Consider the following 18798-nt stretch of genomic DNA (forward strand, 5'->3'; position numbering starts at 1 on the left):
TGGTAAGGAGCAAACCGTGGCATTCTAACTTGCCCTCTCTTCCCATGCACCTCTCTCTTTCAGTCGCCTTGAAAACCAACAGCCTCATAACCACAGCAGTTGCGAGAGCCAGCAACACAGCATAGCCAGAGGGGACAGAATGGATTTGGAACCCTCTCAAGGGACCTATCCCCGGAGAATATTCCCTACAGGCAAACCTTGCTTTATTGCACTTCACTTCATTGTGCTTTGTGCTTTGCGCTTTGCGGATATGTTATTTTTTACAAATTAAAGGTTTGTGGCAACCCTGCATCCAGAAAGTCTACTGGCACCATTTTTCCAACAGTATCTGCTCACTTTGTGTCTCTGTGTCGCGTTTTGGTAATTCTTCCGATGTTTCCACTTTTTCATTATTACTATATGTGTCACGGAGTTTCTGTGATCGGTGATTATGACTTCCTGAAAGCTCAGATGATGCTTAGTGTTTTTAGCAACAAAGCATTTTTTAATTAAGGTTTGTTGTCCGTTGTTTTCTAGACATACTGCAACTGTACACTTAATAAGATACAGTATAGAATAAACAGAACTTTTATATGCACTGGGAAACCCAAAAAACTCATTTGACTTGCCTTGTTGCAATACTCACTTTACTGCAGTGGTCTAGAACTGAACCCATAATATCTCTGAGATATACCTGTATTGGGCCTGCTTAGCAGCTGCCTGGAAAAGCCCTGTTTTCAGAGCTTATGTTTACTTGACCTGACTTAGAGTTCACTCAGCCCTGTCTTCAGGGGATCTGCCAAAAACAATCAGCAGCAACTGTTTAATATCAGAGCAGCCTGAGGCAGCAATACCAACCAGTTAAAGCAAATAAGAGACTGACCAAAACGGAAAAAGGAAAATCTAGGTGATGTCCACATAGGGCTTGGAAAACCTCTAACATAGAGAGGCAAACCAAGCAACAAACTCTTAACTGTAGAGAACAAACTGATGGTTACCTGAAGGGAGGTGGGTGGGGAGAAAGGTTAAATAGGTGATGGGGATCAAGGAGTGCACTTGTTGTGATGAGCACCAGGTGTTACATGGAGGTGTCGAATCCCTATATTGTACACCTGAAACTAATTATTACGCTGTATGTTAATTCACTCGAATTTAAATCAAAAGTTAAAAACAACAACAACAACAACAACACCTCTAACACATTCTTGAGAATCCAGGGGGCTATGTGACTGTGCAGGGCTGTGTGAAGTGTAGGGAAGATCCAAGAAATCCCTTATCTTTACCTCTAGTTGACCTTGAGGTTATGCACAAACAGAAGGTGAAGGCTAAGGCAGAGTTGGAATCGGCCAGAGCGCTGAAAGTATGCCCCAACACACACCCACACACACATAGCCCTCCCCGCTCTCCCCCCTGCCCCCGGTAAAGGCTAGGAGACTAACCACGCAAAGACTTCAGTGGCTACACACAGCAAAGAACACAGGAAAATCATGGAACACAGAAAGAGTAACAACTACAGCAACAATAAAAAAATAGCGACAGCAAACAGCAAACCCTGGAAAAGCCGGCGTCTGATTTCCAGAGTCCTCACACTGTATCACTTAAAATGTCTAGTTGCAAACAAAAAAAATATGAAACATGCAAAGAAACAGGAAAGTATGGACCAAACATGGGGGAGGGGAGAACACTTAATAATAGAAACTGTCCTTGAGAAAGCCCACATAAAGACTTGAAATCAGCGAGTATAAATATGTCCAAAGAACTAAAGAAAACTTACTTTATAAATTAAAAGAAAATAGGAGGATGTTGTCTCATCAAATATGAATATCACAAAAACCTGTACACAAATGTTTACAGCAGCATTATTCACAATAGCTAAAATGCCCATCCATTTTTAACGGATAAACAAAATCTACTCTAGCCACACAATGGAATATTTGACAATAGAGTTTACTGACACACAGGACAATATGGATAAACCTTGAAGACATTATGCAAAGTATAAGAAGCCAGACACAAAAGCCATGTTATATAATTCCACCTATACGAAACATCTAAAATAGGCAAATCCATGAAAATGAAAAGTAGATTAGTGGTTGCCAGGAGCTGGAGAGAGGGGAAATGATGGGGAGTGACTGGGAATGGACACAAGGTTTCTTTTCGGGGTGATGAAAATGTTCTGGAATTAGTGTTGGTGATTGCATCATATGTAACATACCAAAAACCACTAACTGCTTTAAAAGGGCGAAATTACATGGTATGTGAGTTGTACCTCAATAAAGCTGTTTTTTAAAATATTTATGTAATTAAACAAATTTTTTTTGAACGTTTATTTTTTGAAATAGAGAGAGGCAGAGTATGAGCAGGGTAGGGGCAGATAGAGAGGGAGGCATAGAATCCAAATCAGGCTCCAGGCTCTGAGCTATCAGCACAGAGCCTGACACGGGGCTCGAACCCACGAACCGTGAGATCACAACCCGAGCTGAAGTTGGACGCTCAACCAAATGAGCCACCCAGGCGCCCATGTATTTATGTAATTTTAAAACTGAAGCAGTAAGTGAACAGTTTCTATTTAAGAAACTATGTCAAAACAAAGTTTGACATAGTTGACCAAGAATCAACCTCCTTAGTCCCATCACCACATTAAAAACAAGAAATAGTGAGTTCAATTCTCCGAGCCTGAATGCAGGAACTCTGTAACATGAAGGCAAATGCAGTCACAGGCCAGACTGTGATAGTCCTAAGGAGGAACCGAGGTCACCACTTTAGAAACATGGAAGAGTGAGGCTGACCGACTCCGGCCACAATCAAGCAGAAACAAATTCGATAGTACAGGGCAGAGGTGATTCACTGAAGCGGGATTTAATCTGCCAGAGATAGACTGGAAGTAAATAACAAAGTCCTGAAATGATGAAACAATTATAATAAATAATATACTAAAAGCATATCAGCCTGTAACTAAACGAGCAAAGAAAATCTGACGTCGCAAGTGATGTCTGTCTTCTTCTGGCAGAAAAATCACCCAAAGACGACATTTTGCCAGACCCGTAGTTCAAGTGCGGCTTTACCTGACAGCGGATCATAACGTGGGTCACTTTAGACTTGCCATCGTTGCTTTCCCCCTTGTCATCACCAGTTCGGACAGAGAGAACAAAATCTCCAGGATGGCTCTGGCTCTCTCGTACCAGAAAGCTGCCGTGTTTTCCTTTCTCCGTTAATAATTTCTCTGCTTCTTTCCCAGAGAGGTGTCCATGAAACCACCTAAATTTTTTTAAATGAAAATCAATTGAGTTCTGTCATGAGTTCACAGCATTCTTTCACAAAACTGCCATACACAGCGAGCTCCTAAACAATTAAAAAACAGACACAGTCCTCTAAGAGATTGGTCAATCCCGCACAAGGCAGAATTTGCAGCCCAAGCAGGAAGGAAAAATGGCAAAGATGTTAAGAATAACCATTCAACTTTTTAAATGAGCCCACAGTCATTGGGAAACAAATGTCCTCAATCTTTCCTATTTTCGTTTCCATCTCCAGCTTTTAAAAATGCATTTTGTCATTTCTCCATGCCCTACCCTAAAAGGATCAACTATTTAAACACAACCATTTAAAGAAATTAAAAGAGAAAATCATGGTAGAAACAGAAAATCATTTGAATGTTTGCCCTTGCTTTGGTATGTGCAAATTACATAAGGAAGGATTCTCATTATAAATGAAGCATTCCAAATGTTTTAATATGTCCAACCAATACTTTCAACAGCCTCCAAGTTTTCTGTCAATACCTTTGGAGCATACACTGGGCTATCATTTCAAACCCTAATGCACATAACTTCTAGAGCAGGGGTGAGGGATTTTGTTAAAAATGTGAATTCCCATGCCTCACAACCAGAGGTAGTGATACATGAAGTCCGAAGGTGGCCCAGCAACCTGCATTTTCACCCAGCACTCCAGAGTCCTGATGTAGGCCATCAGAGGACAGACTCTGAGACAACAGTACTCTCAGATACTATAAAAAACATCTTGGGGCACCTGGGTGGCTCAGTCGGTTGAGCATCCAATTTCAGCTCAGGTCATGATGGTTTCTGAGTTCGAGCTCCGTGTCGGGCTCTGTCCTGACAGCTCAGAGCCTGAAGCTTGCTTCCGATTCTGTGTCTCCCTCCGTCTCTCTCTCTGCCCTCCACCACTTGAGTTCTCTCTCAAAAATAAACAAACATTAAAAAAAAAAAATTTTGGGGGTGCCTGGGTGGCTCAGTCGGTTGGGTGTCCGACTTCGGCTCAGGTCACGATCTCGCGGTATATGAGTTCGAGCCCCGCGTCGGGCTCTGTGCTGACTGCTCAGAGCCTGGAGCATGTTTCAGATTCTGTCTCCCTCTCTCTCTGACCCTCCCCCGTTCATGCTCTCTCTCTGTCTCAAAAATAAATAAACGTTAAAAAAAAAATTAAAAAAAAAATTTTTTTTTTTAAACATCTTAATGGGGTGCCTGGATGGCTCAGTTAGAAGAGCATGTGACTCTTGATCTCAGGGTTGTGAGTTCAAGCCCCATGTTAGGGGTAGAAATTACTCAAATAAAAAAACAAACTTTAAAAAAATCTGAACCTAGTCATATTAATCATGTGGCTTTTTCCCTCAGAATCTTGGTAAGAAGGCAAGCACTATCATGGCAGAGAGTACTAATGGCTCATCACTAGGGGAATATACTTTGAGTTATTTTTCATCCACCCTCAACTGAACAGAGTAAAATTTAGAGATAAACTGAGGTGGCTGACAGGCTTTTGCTTGAAGCTACAGTGGTAGCTGGAGAAACAAACTATCGGCATACAAAGAGGTGCAAACTGAAGAAACCTACCTGAAGATACAAAATATACAAACCTACTTAAGAGACCCTGAATTTGTACTGAGTCAGAGAGGAGACTGGGGCTGTAGAAAACCAATAAAAGCAATAAAAATAGGTCAAGCCCTGGCTTTCATCAGCTTAGTTCCAACACAAGGCAGCAGGGGTGGGGGAAGATCTCTGAAATGACGGAATTTCCTCTAAGCAAGGTCATTCTCCACATTTGTGGATACCAAATAAAAGAACTGATGAAAAATCTGACCCTCTGAGCTCTCTGCTTTTCGGCTTCTGAGCTTAAACTGACATCTGTTGGCGGCATTGCTGAATAGCTGGTCAGGAGCTACTACTGAGAACTGGTGCTGTTTTGGCATCTCCATTATCATTTTTCTCTCCTAACTCTCAAAGATTATCAGCTCAAGTCCAATAATCCTAAAATTACCGCATGTACCAAGAACATACAGGAATAATCTGAGATCCCTGTAAGGAACACTGATGGACACTTTTACAAGAAAAGGGGGATCTGAAAGTAATCTGATCCCATTTCTTCCTTCAGTAAAACTTTACTTGAAAAGGTTACAGCTTGAGCAACAGATCGAGCCAAACCCCCACAAAGCATTCAGAGAACACCTATAGCATGGGAGAGACGCACAGACTCTGGAGTCGCTAAAAGTCACTGACCTTTCAGAGGTAGGGTCTGCACAGTTCAAAGGATATTTGAGCTCAATAACATCTCCATTCTTCTCTTTTAATTGCCCGTGGTGTTCCATGTAATACTGAACCAGCTCAGCCAGAGTGGCAAACTTCTCCCCTCCGTACAGGTCATAGTAATCACCGGTGTTCTGAATCTTGATGTGGGTGACAGCTCCATTTCTTCTAAAATAGTCCATTAGGGGAGAAACGAAAACTAGAAAGAGCCACGCTAGTAAAAATGGATCTCATAATTCAATAGCAGATTTCACCTAAACGTGGAAACACACCCAAGAAACCGGTTTACATTTCTCCTGTAACAAATGCAGTGAGTCAAAGGACCACGTGGTCAACCGTTTCAACACAAAGGGCTCTGTTTATTGGTTCCTTTCCCTTGTACAACTTCCATGTTCAAAGTCTGACCTATCGGGGGCACCTGGCTGGCTCGGTCAGTCAGTGGAGTGTGCGGCTCTTGATCTCTCAGGGTTGGGAGTTCGGGCCCCCCATAGGATGTAGAGATTACTTAAAAATAAAATCTTTGAAAGTCTGGCCTGTCAAACTGCATATATTAAGTGACAATAATTTTCCTCATCATTAATTAGTCGAGACACATATATTAAAGTTAAACATCCATCTATCTTGTAATCTACTAAATCTACTCATTAAGTATTTTGCTCCCCACAAAATGAAACTGTATGGCTATCAAAGACTTGTACAAGAATATTCATTGTAGCCTTATTTGGAATACAAAAATATTGGAAACTCAAATATTTAGCATCAAAATGGATAAATAGTTGTATACTCATACAATAGATATAACACAGCAATTAAAAACAAAACAAAACAACACTGATACATACGACATGAACAAATCTCAAAAACATTACATTAAGAGAAAGAAGCCAGGGGATACCTGGCTGGCTTAGCTGGGAGAGCATACACTTGGTCTCAGGGTTGTGAGTTCGAGTCCCATGCTGGGTGTAGAGATTACTTAAAATCTTTGGGGCACCTGGCTGGCTCATTCAGTTAAGTGTCCGACTCTTGGTATAGGCTCAGGTCACGATCTCACAGTTCATGGGTTCATGGATTTGAGCCCCATTGTCAGTTCTGAGTCTGCCTGTGACTCTCTCTCTCTCTCTCTCTCTGCTCTGCCCCCTCCCCTGCTTGCACTCTCTTCTTCTCCCTCTCAAGATAAACATTTTTTTTTAAATCTTTAAAGAAAGAAAAAAAGACAGAAAGAAAGACAAAAAGACAGAAAGAAAGAAAGACAGAAAGAAAGAAACAACTATCTCACAGACCACCTATTAATCACAAAAAGAAAGGGGCGCCTGGGTGGCTCAGTCAGTTGAGCGTCCAACTTTAGTTCAGGTCAGGATCTCACAGGTCCTGAGTTCGAGCCCCACATCGGGCTCTGTGCTGACAGCTCGGAGCCTGGAGCCTGCTTCGGATTCTGTGTCTCCCTCTCTCTCTGCCCCTAACCCACTCACATTCTGTCTCTGTCTCTCTCAAAAAAATAAACAAACATTAAAAAAAAAAAAAATGTACTCATAATCACAAAAAGAAAAAGGTGCCTTTACAATGGGAAAATCTGGCAAACACCTCAATCAAGTGATTAAATTGAACACCCCCAAGGGGCTCCTGAGCAGCTCAGTTAGTGACACATCGTACTCTTGATTTCAGCGCTGGTCATGATATCTCATGGTTCGTGAGTCCAAGCCCTACATCTTGCTTGGGATTCTCTCTCTCTCCCTCTCTCTCTGCTCCTCCTCTGCTCTCTCGTACGTGCTCTCTCTCTCTCTCTCTGTTTCTCTCTCAAAAATAAATACGATACAATACAATACAATACAATACAATACAATACAATACAATAAAACAACACAACACAACACAACACAACACTGAACAGCCTTGAAAAATGGGACAAGCAGGCCCCATGTGCTTCCCACTGTGAGATAATGGGGCGGGCCGAACACTGCCCCTGTGGTGCACTTGCCAAAGATGTGTCATCTGAATTTAAAAATGAGGAAACGATCAGCAAATTGAGATTGAAGGACAACCTACGAAATGACTGGCCTGACTGGCCAAAAAAGCCAGAAGAGAGAGAAAAAAAAGAAAAGGTCAGGAGAGACTAGAAACATAAAAATTGAACGCAATGAATGATCCTTGACTAGATCCTCCTGAATCTAGTGTGGGGTGGCGGCTGGGGCACGAGATGGGACACGGGGTGGGACTCCGACACTTGCAATCACTTCAAAAGCCATTACTGAAATAGCAAGGGAAATCTGAATATGAATATTAGATGGTATTATAGAAGCAAGGTTAAAATGTATTACCTATAATAATGATTTTTTTCAAGATATGGAGTTTCTTTCCTTAATGTTTATCTTTGAGAGCGAGAGAGAGAGAGAGAGAGAGAGAGAGCAGGTGAGCAGAGGAGCAGCAGAGAGAGAGGAGGGCAGAGGATCTGAAGGGCTGAGGGCAAACACAGAGCCCGATGTGCTACTCCAACTCACGAACCGTGAGATCATGACGTGAGCCAAAGTCAGACACTTAACTGAGCCACCCACGCGCCCCTCATAACCGAGTCTGAAGTTACACAGGAGAATGTTCTTGTTTATCAGACATAGACACTGAAGTTTTTTTGTTTTGTTTTTCCCACGGAGGACTCTTGCCCAGTGTGGAGCCCAAGACGGGCTCGAACCCATGACCCTGAGATCAAGACCTGAGGATCCGACTCTTGATTTTGGCTCAGATCGTGATCTCATGATTCATGGGTTCAAGCCCTACATCAGGCTCTGCACTAACAGTGCAGTAACAGTGCAGAGCCTGCTGGGATTCTCTCTCTCTCTCTCTCTCTCTCTCTCTGCCCCTCCCCCAATTACACCAACTCAAAATAAGTAAATTTAAAATAATAATAAAATAAAATAAAGGTAAAAATAGGGACACCTGTCTGACTCAGTCAGTGGAGCAAGCAACTCTTGATCTCAAGGTTGTGAGTTCGAGCCCCATGTTGGGTATAGGGATTATTTAACATCACAATCTTTTTAAAAGTTTTAAAACAACGTAAAAAATATATTGATTATCTGCACTTTGCTTTCAAAAGGTTCAGGGGAAAAAAAGTAGACACACAAACACACACTCAGAAGGGACAAACATGACAACACGCTGGCAGGTGAAGAGAAGGTGGGTGGTCACATATTCATCTTTCAACGTTTCTGTAAGCCAGAAGTTTTTCAAAATAAAAAGTTGAGGGGCAAGGAAAAAAAAAAAAAATCCCACCAATTCTCTAGTCCCAGTCCGGCCACTGAGTAGCTGCGAGACTAGGTTACTAACTTAACCTCTGGGTCTCAGCTTAGTCACCTGTAAAATGAAGATAATTGTGGTACTTATTCATAGGTTGCTGGGAAAATTAAATAGAATGATATGTGTAGAGTGCTTGGCACAAGGGCCTGGTGCATATGTCAAGTCCTCAATCATGTCTGCTGTCACCATCATGATCATCATATACTCTCCAAACAAACTCTTACAGCTCAAATATCACACAACGTTTAAGTTAGAGGTCCGTGCTGATTCAAGCCCTGAGGCCTCACGAAGACCCATTCCTTGTATTAAAACACAAGAAAAAGTTAACTATGGGGGCTCCTCAAAAACTAATCCAAGCCAAAAAGAGGTTTCCCAAGTCCCAAAGGGATCCTAAATAAACCCACCACAGTTTATCCAACCCTCTATTGTGGGAGTGTTTTCAGTTTGTTTTACATTTTTTGAACAGTATGGCCAACATCCTGTTACAGGTCTCTTTGAGCAGGTGGGACGGTTTTTCTAGAAACTGACCTTCTCTTATATACTTATTTCCCTTACTCTTGATTATTCCAGGAGCTGTAACGCTACTGCCTTATGATTTTGCTTTTATTATTACTATTTTCAAATAAGGAAGTAAGATGTGTTGACCATACTGTTCAAAACATTTGAAACAAAAACAACTCAGTGTCCCACAACAGAGGACTGGATAAACTGTGGTAGGTTCACAACATTTGAGTATAGCCATCAACATTAAAATTAATAATTAGATCTCTATGTACCAGCACAGACCTCAAAAAGTTTAAACAGGAAGTTGCAGAATAATACATTCTAAGGCCTGTGTATGTGAATTCTAAAAACACACAAACCAACTTTATATTGTTCACAATAGCAGCAAGACAGTGCAAGTATAAAAACACATTCAGGAAGGATACATGCCAACCTCTCGATGGCGGTTTCCTCTGGGGAAAGAGGGAGGGGATGGGACTGGGCAGGGGAACAAACGGGACCACAACTTCCTCAGTGATGTTTTATTTCTTGAAAAAGAAAAGTGATCTGAAGAACCTCTTCAAAAGCATTTTTCCCATTAAGAAATCAACAGAAGGAAAAGGGAAAATGCAGGCAACCAGGTTCAGGATGTGTGGAACCCGGACCAAGCGGTGGTGACGACGGTCTGTTCACCTCACCCGCGGGGGTCTCTCAGGGGAGAAGAAGTGCCCATCATGATGCCCCTTCTGCTGTATTCCCATGCGCCCACTCTCGGGAGGCCTCGCCTGAGGCCCGTGAGCAGGCTCGAGTCGCATCTGACACGTGGGCCAGGCCTTGCCATGGGCCAGCAGGCAGGCCTTCAGACTCTCAGGGAGGGTAGCAAGCGGTCCTGGTGTGATCTTAACATTTCTCACCCTTTCAGGGTTCTCTTTTTCTTCCAACTTACCTGACAGAAAGGGTGAAGTCTCCAGGGTTACTTTTACTGGGCCTCGCCAAAAAACTGCCATCAACTCCTCTTGTCAACAGCAGGTTTTCTGCCTCCACGCCAGTGATGTTTGGGTGAAACCATCTTGAGCAAGAGAAAAATGGAGAGAGCCATGAAAACCAAGGGACTCTGTCACTTCCCACACCATCACACCGAAAATGCCTAGGGGTAGAGCAGCTAATAGAAATAAAAAACAAGGGGCACCTGGGTGGCTCAGTCAGTTGAGCGTCCAACTCTTGATTTCAGCTCAGGTCATGATCTCATAGTTTGTGAGACTGAGCCCCACACTGGGCTCTGCGCAGACAGGGAGAGCCTGCTTGGGATTCTCCCCTCCCTCTTTCTCTGCCCTTCCCCACCCCCAAATAAATAAACTTAAAAAAAAAATCTTTACAAAAATACAAAACAAGACCTTCCCTTCCTCTTCCCCCTCTTCTCCTTGGTCACTCCCACCCCCCTTGACTTCCTCTTGGTAGGAGCCTAGCTAGCATCCTGCCAGCACGATGGGTGGGGCTGGGGCATGGTCAGTGGGACCGGGGCTGGGGGTTTGGATATTAAGCCAAGCCCAAAGCCCAAAAAGACAGTCCAGGAGATTGAATACATGGAGTGGAATTACACAAGTAAATAAACAAAGAAACTAATGAATAAACATACTGAGGATAATGAGAGCCAGATTTCTCACTGTTGGAGAGGCAATATACATATAGACAGGGAGAACGCCCAAATAAACTCTGGTGTTAGATTAGAATAGGAGGTAATGTAAACTCTAGCTTTTAACATACATATAGAGATAACTATAGAAATACAGATGTAGGTTTCCATGTAGGTATGTGCATATGTATGATGCATACGTATTTTCCTAGCTCTTTCTTCTAAAAGGGCCTGGAAGCAATGACACCCCAGTAGCCATCAGCATAACCAGCCCCCTTATCATGGTTTCTAAATACTTTTCTCCAACAAAAGGAACCGGGTTTCTTGGAGAAAAAGCTGATTCCAGTTCTGGGCACTAAAAGTAAGATGAATTTGGAACACCTTCCTGTATCCAGCTCCAATGAGGACATGTCAAAAGAATACAAGAGCCAGCTTAAAGGGACTCATACCTGCCAAATTAGACAATTTGTACCTCAAAATTAAAAAACGATATTGGGGCATCTTGGTGGCTCAGTTAGTTAAGCATCCAACTTCAGCTCAGGTCACAATCTCACAGTTCGTGAGTTCGGGCTCTGTGCTGACAGCTCAGAGCCTGGAGCCTATTTCAGATTCTGTGTCTCCCCCTCTCTCTGCCCCTCCCCTGCTCATGCTCTGTCTCTCTCTGTCTCAAAAATACACATTAACCATTTTTTTTGAAATAAAAAATGATATTAATAGAAAACAGACCATTGAATAAAATAAGAAACCTAACAGTCCATATGGATCTCAGTTTTTTTTAACTAATTACGGTTCTTCCAAAAATTAAGTATGGACTAACCATATATACCGAAATTCCACTTCTGGGTATATACCCAAAAGAACAAAAAGCAGGAACTCAGATATTTGTATACACATGTTCATAGTAGCACTACTCCTAACAGCCAAATGGTGGATGCAACCCAAGTGCCTACCAACGAACGAGTGGATCAACAAAATGTGATTATATACATCAACGGAATATAATTCAGCCTTGATAAGTTAGAAATTCTGCCACACGCTACAACACGGATGAAACTCGAAGACATTGTGTTGAGTGAAACACACCAGTCACAAAAGGGCATATACTGTAAGACCCTACCTCTCCATGATGCACCTAGGGTAGTCAAACCCAAAGAGACAGAAAATAGGATGGTGGTTGTCAGGAACTGGAGGAGGACATGGGAGTGTTAGTGCTTAACAAGCACAGAGTTTCAGTTGAGAAGATGAAAATGTTCTGGAGATGGATGGTGCGGGTGGCTGTCCACCAATGTCAATGTGCTTAATGCCACTTAAAAATCATTAAAATGATGCGGCGTCTGGGTAGTTCAGTCGGTTAAGCGTCTGACTCTTGATTCAGCTCAGGTCATGATCCCACAGTTCATGAGATCGAACCCCGTGTTGTGCTCTGCACTGACAGTGCAGAGCCTGCTCGGGATTCTGTCTCCCTCTCTCTGTCCCTCTCCCACTAGCACACACACACACACACACTCTGTCAATCAATGAATCAATCAATCAATCAATCAATATTTTTGAAAGTTTTAGGGGCACCTGGGTGGCTCAGTTGGTTGAGTATCTGACTTCGGCTCAGGTCATGATCTCATAGTCCGTGGGTTTGAGCCCCGCGTCGGGCTCTGTGCAGACAGCTCAGGGCCTGGAGCCTGCTTCGGATTCTGAGTCTCCCTCTCTCTCTGCCCCTCCCCTTCTCACGCTCTGTCTCTCTCTCTCTCTCTCTCAAAAATAAACATTAAAAAAGTTAAAATAAGTTTTAAAAAATGGTTAAAGTGACAAATTTTCTGTTATGTATATTTAACTGCAATCAAATACAGGGGGACAAAGGGAAAGCTCTTTGCAGCAGAAGCACAAAGAATGATATATAATAAATACAGGAGTAACAGAATTAGGAAATCACCTTTCGGTAACTGTCACATTAATAGGTCAGGCAAGAACTGTCACAAGGCACTAAAACTAGTGGGTGAACATTTCAGGAAGTACAGGGTGTTTATAGCAACTCAAAGTACCTCCCCATGAAATGTTTATTAATTACTTATTAATTACCAAATAAAAAATACTCAGGGGCGCCTGAATGGCTCAGTTAGTTAAGTGTCCAACTTCGGCTCGGGTCATGATTTCACAGGTACTTGAGTTCGAGCCCCACATCAGGCTCTGCAGAGAGCTCAGAGCCTGGAGCCTGCTTCAGATTCTGTGTCTCCCTCTCTTTCTGCCCTTCCCCCACTGACACTCTGTGTCAGTGTGTGTGTGTGTGTGTGTGTGTGTGTGTGTGTGTGTGTGTCTGTCCGTCTCTCTCAAAAATAAACATTAAAAAAATTTTATAAATAAACAAACATTAAAAAAAAATTTTTAGATACAAATTTCACGGTGGAGAATTTGACAGATAACTATCTTAACCAACAGATAAAAGTTAACATCACCAGTTATGGATTAAAGTGGCATCACGTGCCTCCTGACATCATGCATGGAGAAGAACAAGTGCCATTTCTGTGATATTCCCATCAAAAATGCATTATCTAACCTAATTATGAGGAACATCAGACAAACCCCAAATGAGTGACATTCTACAAGGTCAGATGGAGGTAGAAATTCGATGGTATCATTATAATATAAATTTCCTGATTTTGACAAGCGTACTGTATGTATGTCTATGTTTTTAGGAAATGCACACTGAAGTATTTTATTTTATTTTATTTTAATGTTTATTTATTTTGAGAGAGAGAAGGAGAGAGAGACAGAGCACGCATGAGTGGGATAGGGGCCGAGAAGGAGACAGAATCGGAAGCAGGCTCCTGTGTTGTCAGCGCCCTACGCGGGCGGGGCTCAAACTCACAAACCGCGAGATCATGAGCTGAGCCAAAGCTGGACACTTAACCAAGTGAGCCACCCAGGCGCCCCAACACACCGACGTATTTTAGAGTAACAAGACAACATGCTTGTAATTTACTCTCCAATGGTTCAGAATGAAATTAGACATACAGTGTGTATATACATGGGGGGAGGCAAATGTGATACCATGCTAGCTGGCAAATCTGGGTAAAAACTAAACAGAAGTTGTACCATTCTTACAAGATTTGTATAAATTTGAAGTTATTTCAAAATAAAGTTTTTAAAGACACACAAATAACGAAGTCCACCATGAATGCTGTCCACTTCAGAGGATTCCTCTTTGAGTTTCCAGTAAGATTTCCTTCATGGATTCTAAAAGTCACCAACATTTGTGGTAAAAAGAGTAATTTCGGAAGTCAAATTACCCAGGACCTTTACAGACTAATTCAATACTCCCAGGAATATAAGTCAATTATTAAATGTAGAGTCCCGGTACTGATACGCAAACGAACTTTGAAGAGACTTCTCGACAAATATTGGCCCCATGTGAGTTGTTTTACAACAGTGAAAGAGAGAAAGCAAGGGTGAAAGCTGTCATAAATTGTGCACTAAGGACATGGACACTTCTGCAGCATCATGGTGAGGGCTCTGATCACACAGTCCTAGGTGCACAACTGAGCCCTACCACTGACTAGCTCAGTGACCTGGGCAAGTTCTTTCTACTTCTGATTTATCATCCACAATATAGCAATAATAATTCTTAGGTTTGTTTTAAGAACAAACTGAGGGGGCGCCTGAGTGGCTTAGTCAGTTAAGCGTCCAACTTCGGCTCAGGTCATGATCTCACGGTTCGGGAGTTCAAGCCCCACATCGGGCTCTGTGCTGACAGCTCGGAGCCTGGAGCCTGCATGGGATTCTGTGCCTCCCTCTGTCTGCCCCTCTGCTGCTTGCACTCTATCTCTTGCTCTGTCTCAAAAGTAAATAAACATTAAAAAAAAAAAAAAAAAAAAGAACTGAGAATCCATACAACATAATATCATTCGGTCATTTAAAAGGAATGAAGCACTGATAAATGCTACAATTTGAATGAACCTTGAAAATATTCTGCTAAATGAAAGAAACCAGACACAAGAGGCCACATGTTGTATGATTCCACTGATGTGAAATGTCCAGAATAAGCAAATTAACAGAGACAGAAAGTAGGTTTAGTGCTTGCTTTAAGAAGGGGGATAGTGGGGCGCCTGGGTGGCGCAGTCGGTTAAGCGTCCGACTTCAGCCAGGTCACGATCTCGCGGTCCGGGAGTTCGAGCCCCGCGTCAGGCTCTGGGCTGATGGCTCGGAGCCTGGAGCCTGTTTCCGATTCTGTGTCTCCCTCTCTCTCTGCCCCTCCCCCGTTCATGCTCTGTCTCTCTCTGTCCCAAAAATAAATAAACATTGAAAAAAAAAATTAAAAAAAAAAAAGAAGGGGGATAGCTAGGGGCACCTGGGTGGCTCAGTCGGTTAAGTGTCCAAGTCTTAGTTTCAGCTCAGGTCATGATTTCACAATTTATGGGTTCAAGCTCCACACTGGGCTCTGAGCTGACAGTGCAGAGCCTGCCTGGGATTATCTCTCTCTCAAAATAAATAAACAAACTTTTAGAAAGTAGGGGGTGGGAGGGAGGCGGGGGGGGGGACACCTGGGTGGCCCAGTCGCATAAGCGTCTGACTCTTAATTTTGGCTCAGGTCATCATGATCTCAGTTCGTGAGTTTGAGCCCCACATGGAGCTCAGTGCTGACAGCATGGAGCCTGCTTGGGATTCTCTCTCTCCTTTTCTCCCTGCCCCTCCCCGTCTTGTTCTCATTCTCTCTTTAAATAAATAAATAAACATTAAAAAAAAAAAAAGAAGGGGGACAGGTAATAGGTACAGGGTTTCTTTTTGAGTAATGAAAATGTCCTAAAATTGTAATGCAGCATGTGAATATACTAAAAACCAGTGAACAGTATACTTTAAATAGGTGAACTGTTGTGGTATGTGAATTATCCCTTTAAAGTTGTTAAAAGAAAGAAAGAAAGAAAGAAAGAAAGAAAGAAAGAAAGAAACCGGGATAATAAAAGAGAGGGCTTTAAATTCACTCATTCCACAAACACCGAATACATGGGCACTGAGGACACACCGGTTAACAGGGTAACATCCCTCTCCTCAACAGGGTTTCTTTATAATGGAGGAGATAAAAACCAAAAACTAACAAAATAAAAGTAAATACATAAGATGTCAGACGGTAAAACTGCTACAAGAGGCAGCGAGAGGGGAATAGAGGATGAGGGAGATACTACTTTTTTTAATGTTTATTTTTGAGAGAGAGAGACGGAGAGAGAGAGAGAGAGAGAGAGAGAGAGAGAGAGAGAACGCATGCGCCCAACGCAGGCCTCAAACCCATGAACCGCAAGACCATGATCTGGCTTAAAATCAAGTCAGATACCCAACCAACTGAGCCACCCAGGTGCCCCAAGGGGGATGCTACTTATACAGGATACATGGGGAGCCTCAGCGACAAGGTAACATTTAACAAGACCTAGAAGAAGCAAGGCAGCACATGCCCATATGTGGGAGAGGAGCACGCTAGGCAAGGGGAGGAGCAAGATCAAGGGCACAGGGGAGGACCGTATTTGACATGTGTGCAAGAGGCCAGTGTGGCTGCAGCAGAACAGGCAAGGGACAGACAAGTACATGAGGCCAGTGAGGTCACGAAAAGCCAGAAGATGCAGGGACTCGGAGACCCTGTAAAAACATCAGCCTTTATTTTCTGTAAGATGGGAAAGGACTGGAGGGTTTTAGGCAGAGGAGCAACATGATCTGACTTATATTTCTAAATCGCCTTTCAAACTACTGTGCAGGGATAGCACCCAAGTCAGTTAAGAAAGCTACTGTGATAAATAATCCGGACAAGAAACGATAGGACCAAGGACCAAGGTGGCAGCAGTGGGAGGAGTGATAAATAGTCCAACTAGGAATATCTTAAGGGTAGCCAACAGGATTCCCTCAGGGATTACACACGGGACGGGAAAGAAGGAAGGAAGGAAGGAAGGAAGGAAGGAAGGAAGGAAGGAAGGAAGGAAGGAAGGAAGGAAGGAAAAAGAATGACTCCTAGGTTTGGAGTCTAGTCAACTCGAGGGTTGGAGATACGGAAAGGGTGGGGAAAGGAAATTAAGTGTTAGAGATGGTACGTGTGGAATTTAAGATGCTTAGTTACCTGAGTGTGGGGCACACTAAGTACATAATGTTAGATATTAGTGACAATCATAATAATAAATATAAGATTGTTCTGACACGAAATAATCAGAAGAGGCAAGAACGCACACATAGTCTATCAACATTCCTGCTGTTTACATGAATGGAAATTTGTTTTATTTTTAATTTTTCCTGTACCATCTCACTAGTCTTTCAGGGGAATCTAAACATCATTCTCATTGGCCTAGGAAAAAAAAATCACAGGGCTCAGAACAAAAGGAAAAAATATTAGTTTGCTTTTCACTCTCTCTGAGAGCCTATCAGAAGATCAAGATAGAATTTCACCCAGGAAGAACTCAACCTTAATTTGTATACCTATCAGCTGGCATCCCATATTTTGCATTCAGTATGATTACCTAAACTACCCAATTTTTAAAAAATTTTTTAATGTTTATTTATCTTTGAGAGACAGAGAGAGACGGAGCATGAGTGGGAGAGGAGCAGAGAGAGAGGGAGACACAGAATCCAAAGCAGGCTCCAGGCTCTGAGCTATCAGCACAGAGCCTAATGCGGGGCCTGAACCCACGAACCGTGAGATCCTGACCTGAGCCGAAGCTGGACACCTAACCGCCCCGAATTTTTTTTTTAATCTTGCCCAGCTTCTTTGATCCTTGGTTCCCACCTGAGTCCCCACAGTCCTATCAAAAAGTACTATCTATCAGAGGGCTTCCAGATATTTGTAATTTTTCAAAACATATAATGGAAATCTTACATCACCCCTCAATTTGTCTACCTACATAAAGTAATTAAAATGTCAAATGCCTTTTGTTTGTGGCTGCAAAACAATTATGGTACTTGGTGTGGTAGTCTGAAGCAGAGTGGCATAATGCTGCCTTCTACCAGAAGGAAAGAAAAGAAAAGAAAAGAAAAGAAAAGAAAAGAAAAGAAAAGAAAGGAAAAGAAAGGAAAAGAAAGAGAGAAAGAAAGAAAGAAAGAAAGAAAGAAAGAAAGAAAGAAAGAAAGAAAGAAAGAAAGAATTACTATATAATAAATACAGATTTGGAAACAATTTTTTTCAGAAGGCATAATGCTGCCTTCTTAAAAAAAAAGGAAGAAAAAAGGGAAAACCAATTATTATACAATAAATGCAGGTTTGGAAACAATTTTTTTCAGAATATTAGGTTTATGCTTAAAAAAAAAAAAAAAAAAAAAAGAGGAACCCCTCCCCTGGGTTGAAAAGGCTGGGAATCACTGGCATGGGGTGACAAAGCCTTATAGGTAGGAACACGGGCTGCAGCTAGATTGCCCTGGTTCACATCCCAGCTGCATGTGGCCGCGGGCTAGTTATTTCACCTCACTGTTAACTCATCTATAAAATGGGCATAGTAACATGCGCATGTGTGCAAACACACATACGCAAGGCATCCTCCTGATCTATACCCCAATTTTTTTCACCTACTACAACTTGAAGATCCTTCTATAGCAGTGCGTTCTTTTTAACAGCTACATGATATTCCATCGTATGAATATACCGCCCAGAATTTAATCGCCAGTATAGGATATTTACATCATGCCTAGGTTTCGTTATTACAAATAATGCAGCAGAACATATCCGTTACAATCACCATTATACACTTTTTCAAGTACATCTCCAAATCACATTTTTAGAAAACTGCTTTGGCAAGAGTTTGCCTTTCACTTTGACAAATCTCCCCAACTGCACTCAAAAGAAGGTACCAGTTTCGACTCCCATAAACTGAGTGTGAAAGGCCCTGTTTTCTCTCACTTTTGCCAATACTGCATATGTTACCAGATTTTTTC

The 18798-nt window shown here is 42.3% G+C and overlaps 1 protein-coding gene across 2 annotated transcripts in view; it reads right to left on the reverse strand.

Moving 5' to 3' along the window:
• PTPN11 (protein tyrosine phosphatase non-receptor type 11) overlaps nt 1–18798 on the reverse strand; it is an 81212-nt gene that overhangs the window by 49721 nt on the left and 12693 nt on the right. For both annotated transcript variants that reach the window (XM_030335921.1, XM_030335920.1), the window contains exons 2-4: nt 10225–10347; nt 5484–5678; nt 3045–3237 (exon numbers count right to left, since the gene is read on the reverse strand). In XM_030335921.1, the coding sequence (XP_030191781.1) occupies nt 3045–3237; nt 5484–5678; nt 10225–10347 (511 nt within the window). The remainder of the gene's footprint in view (nt 1–3044; nt 3238–5483; nt 5679–10224; nt 10348–18798) is intronic.

The sequence above is a fragment of the Lynx canadensis genome, chromosome D3 (genome assembly GCF_007474595.2).
Source record: "Lynx canadensis isolate LIC74 chromosome D3, mLynCan4.pri.v2, whole genome shotgun sequence".
NCBI lineage: Eukaryota > Metazoa > Chordata > Mammalia > Carnivora > Felidae > Lynx > Lynx canadensis.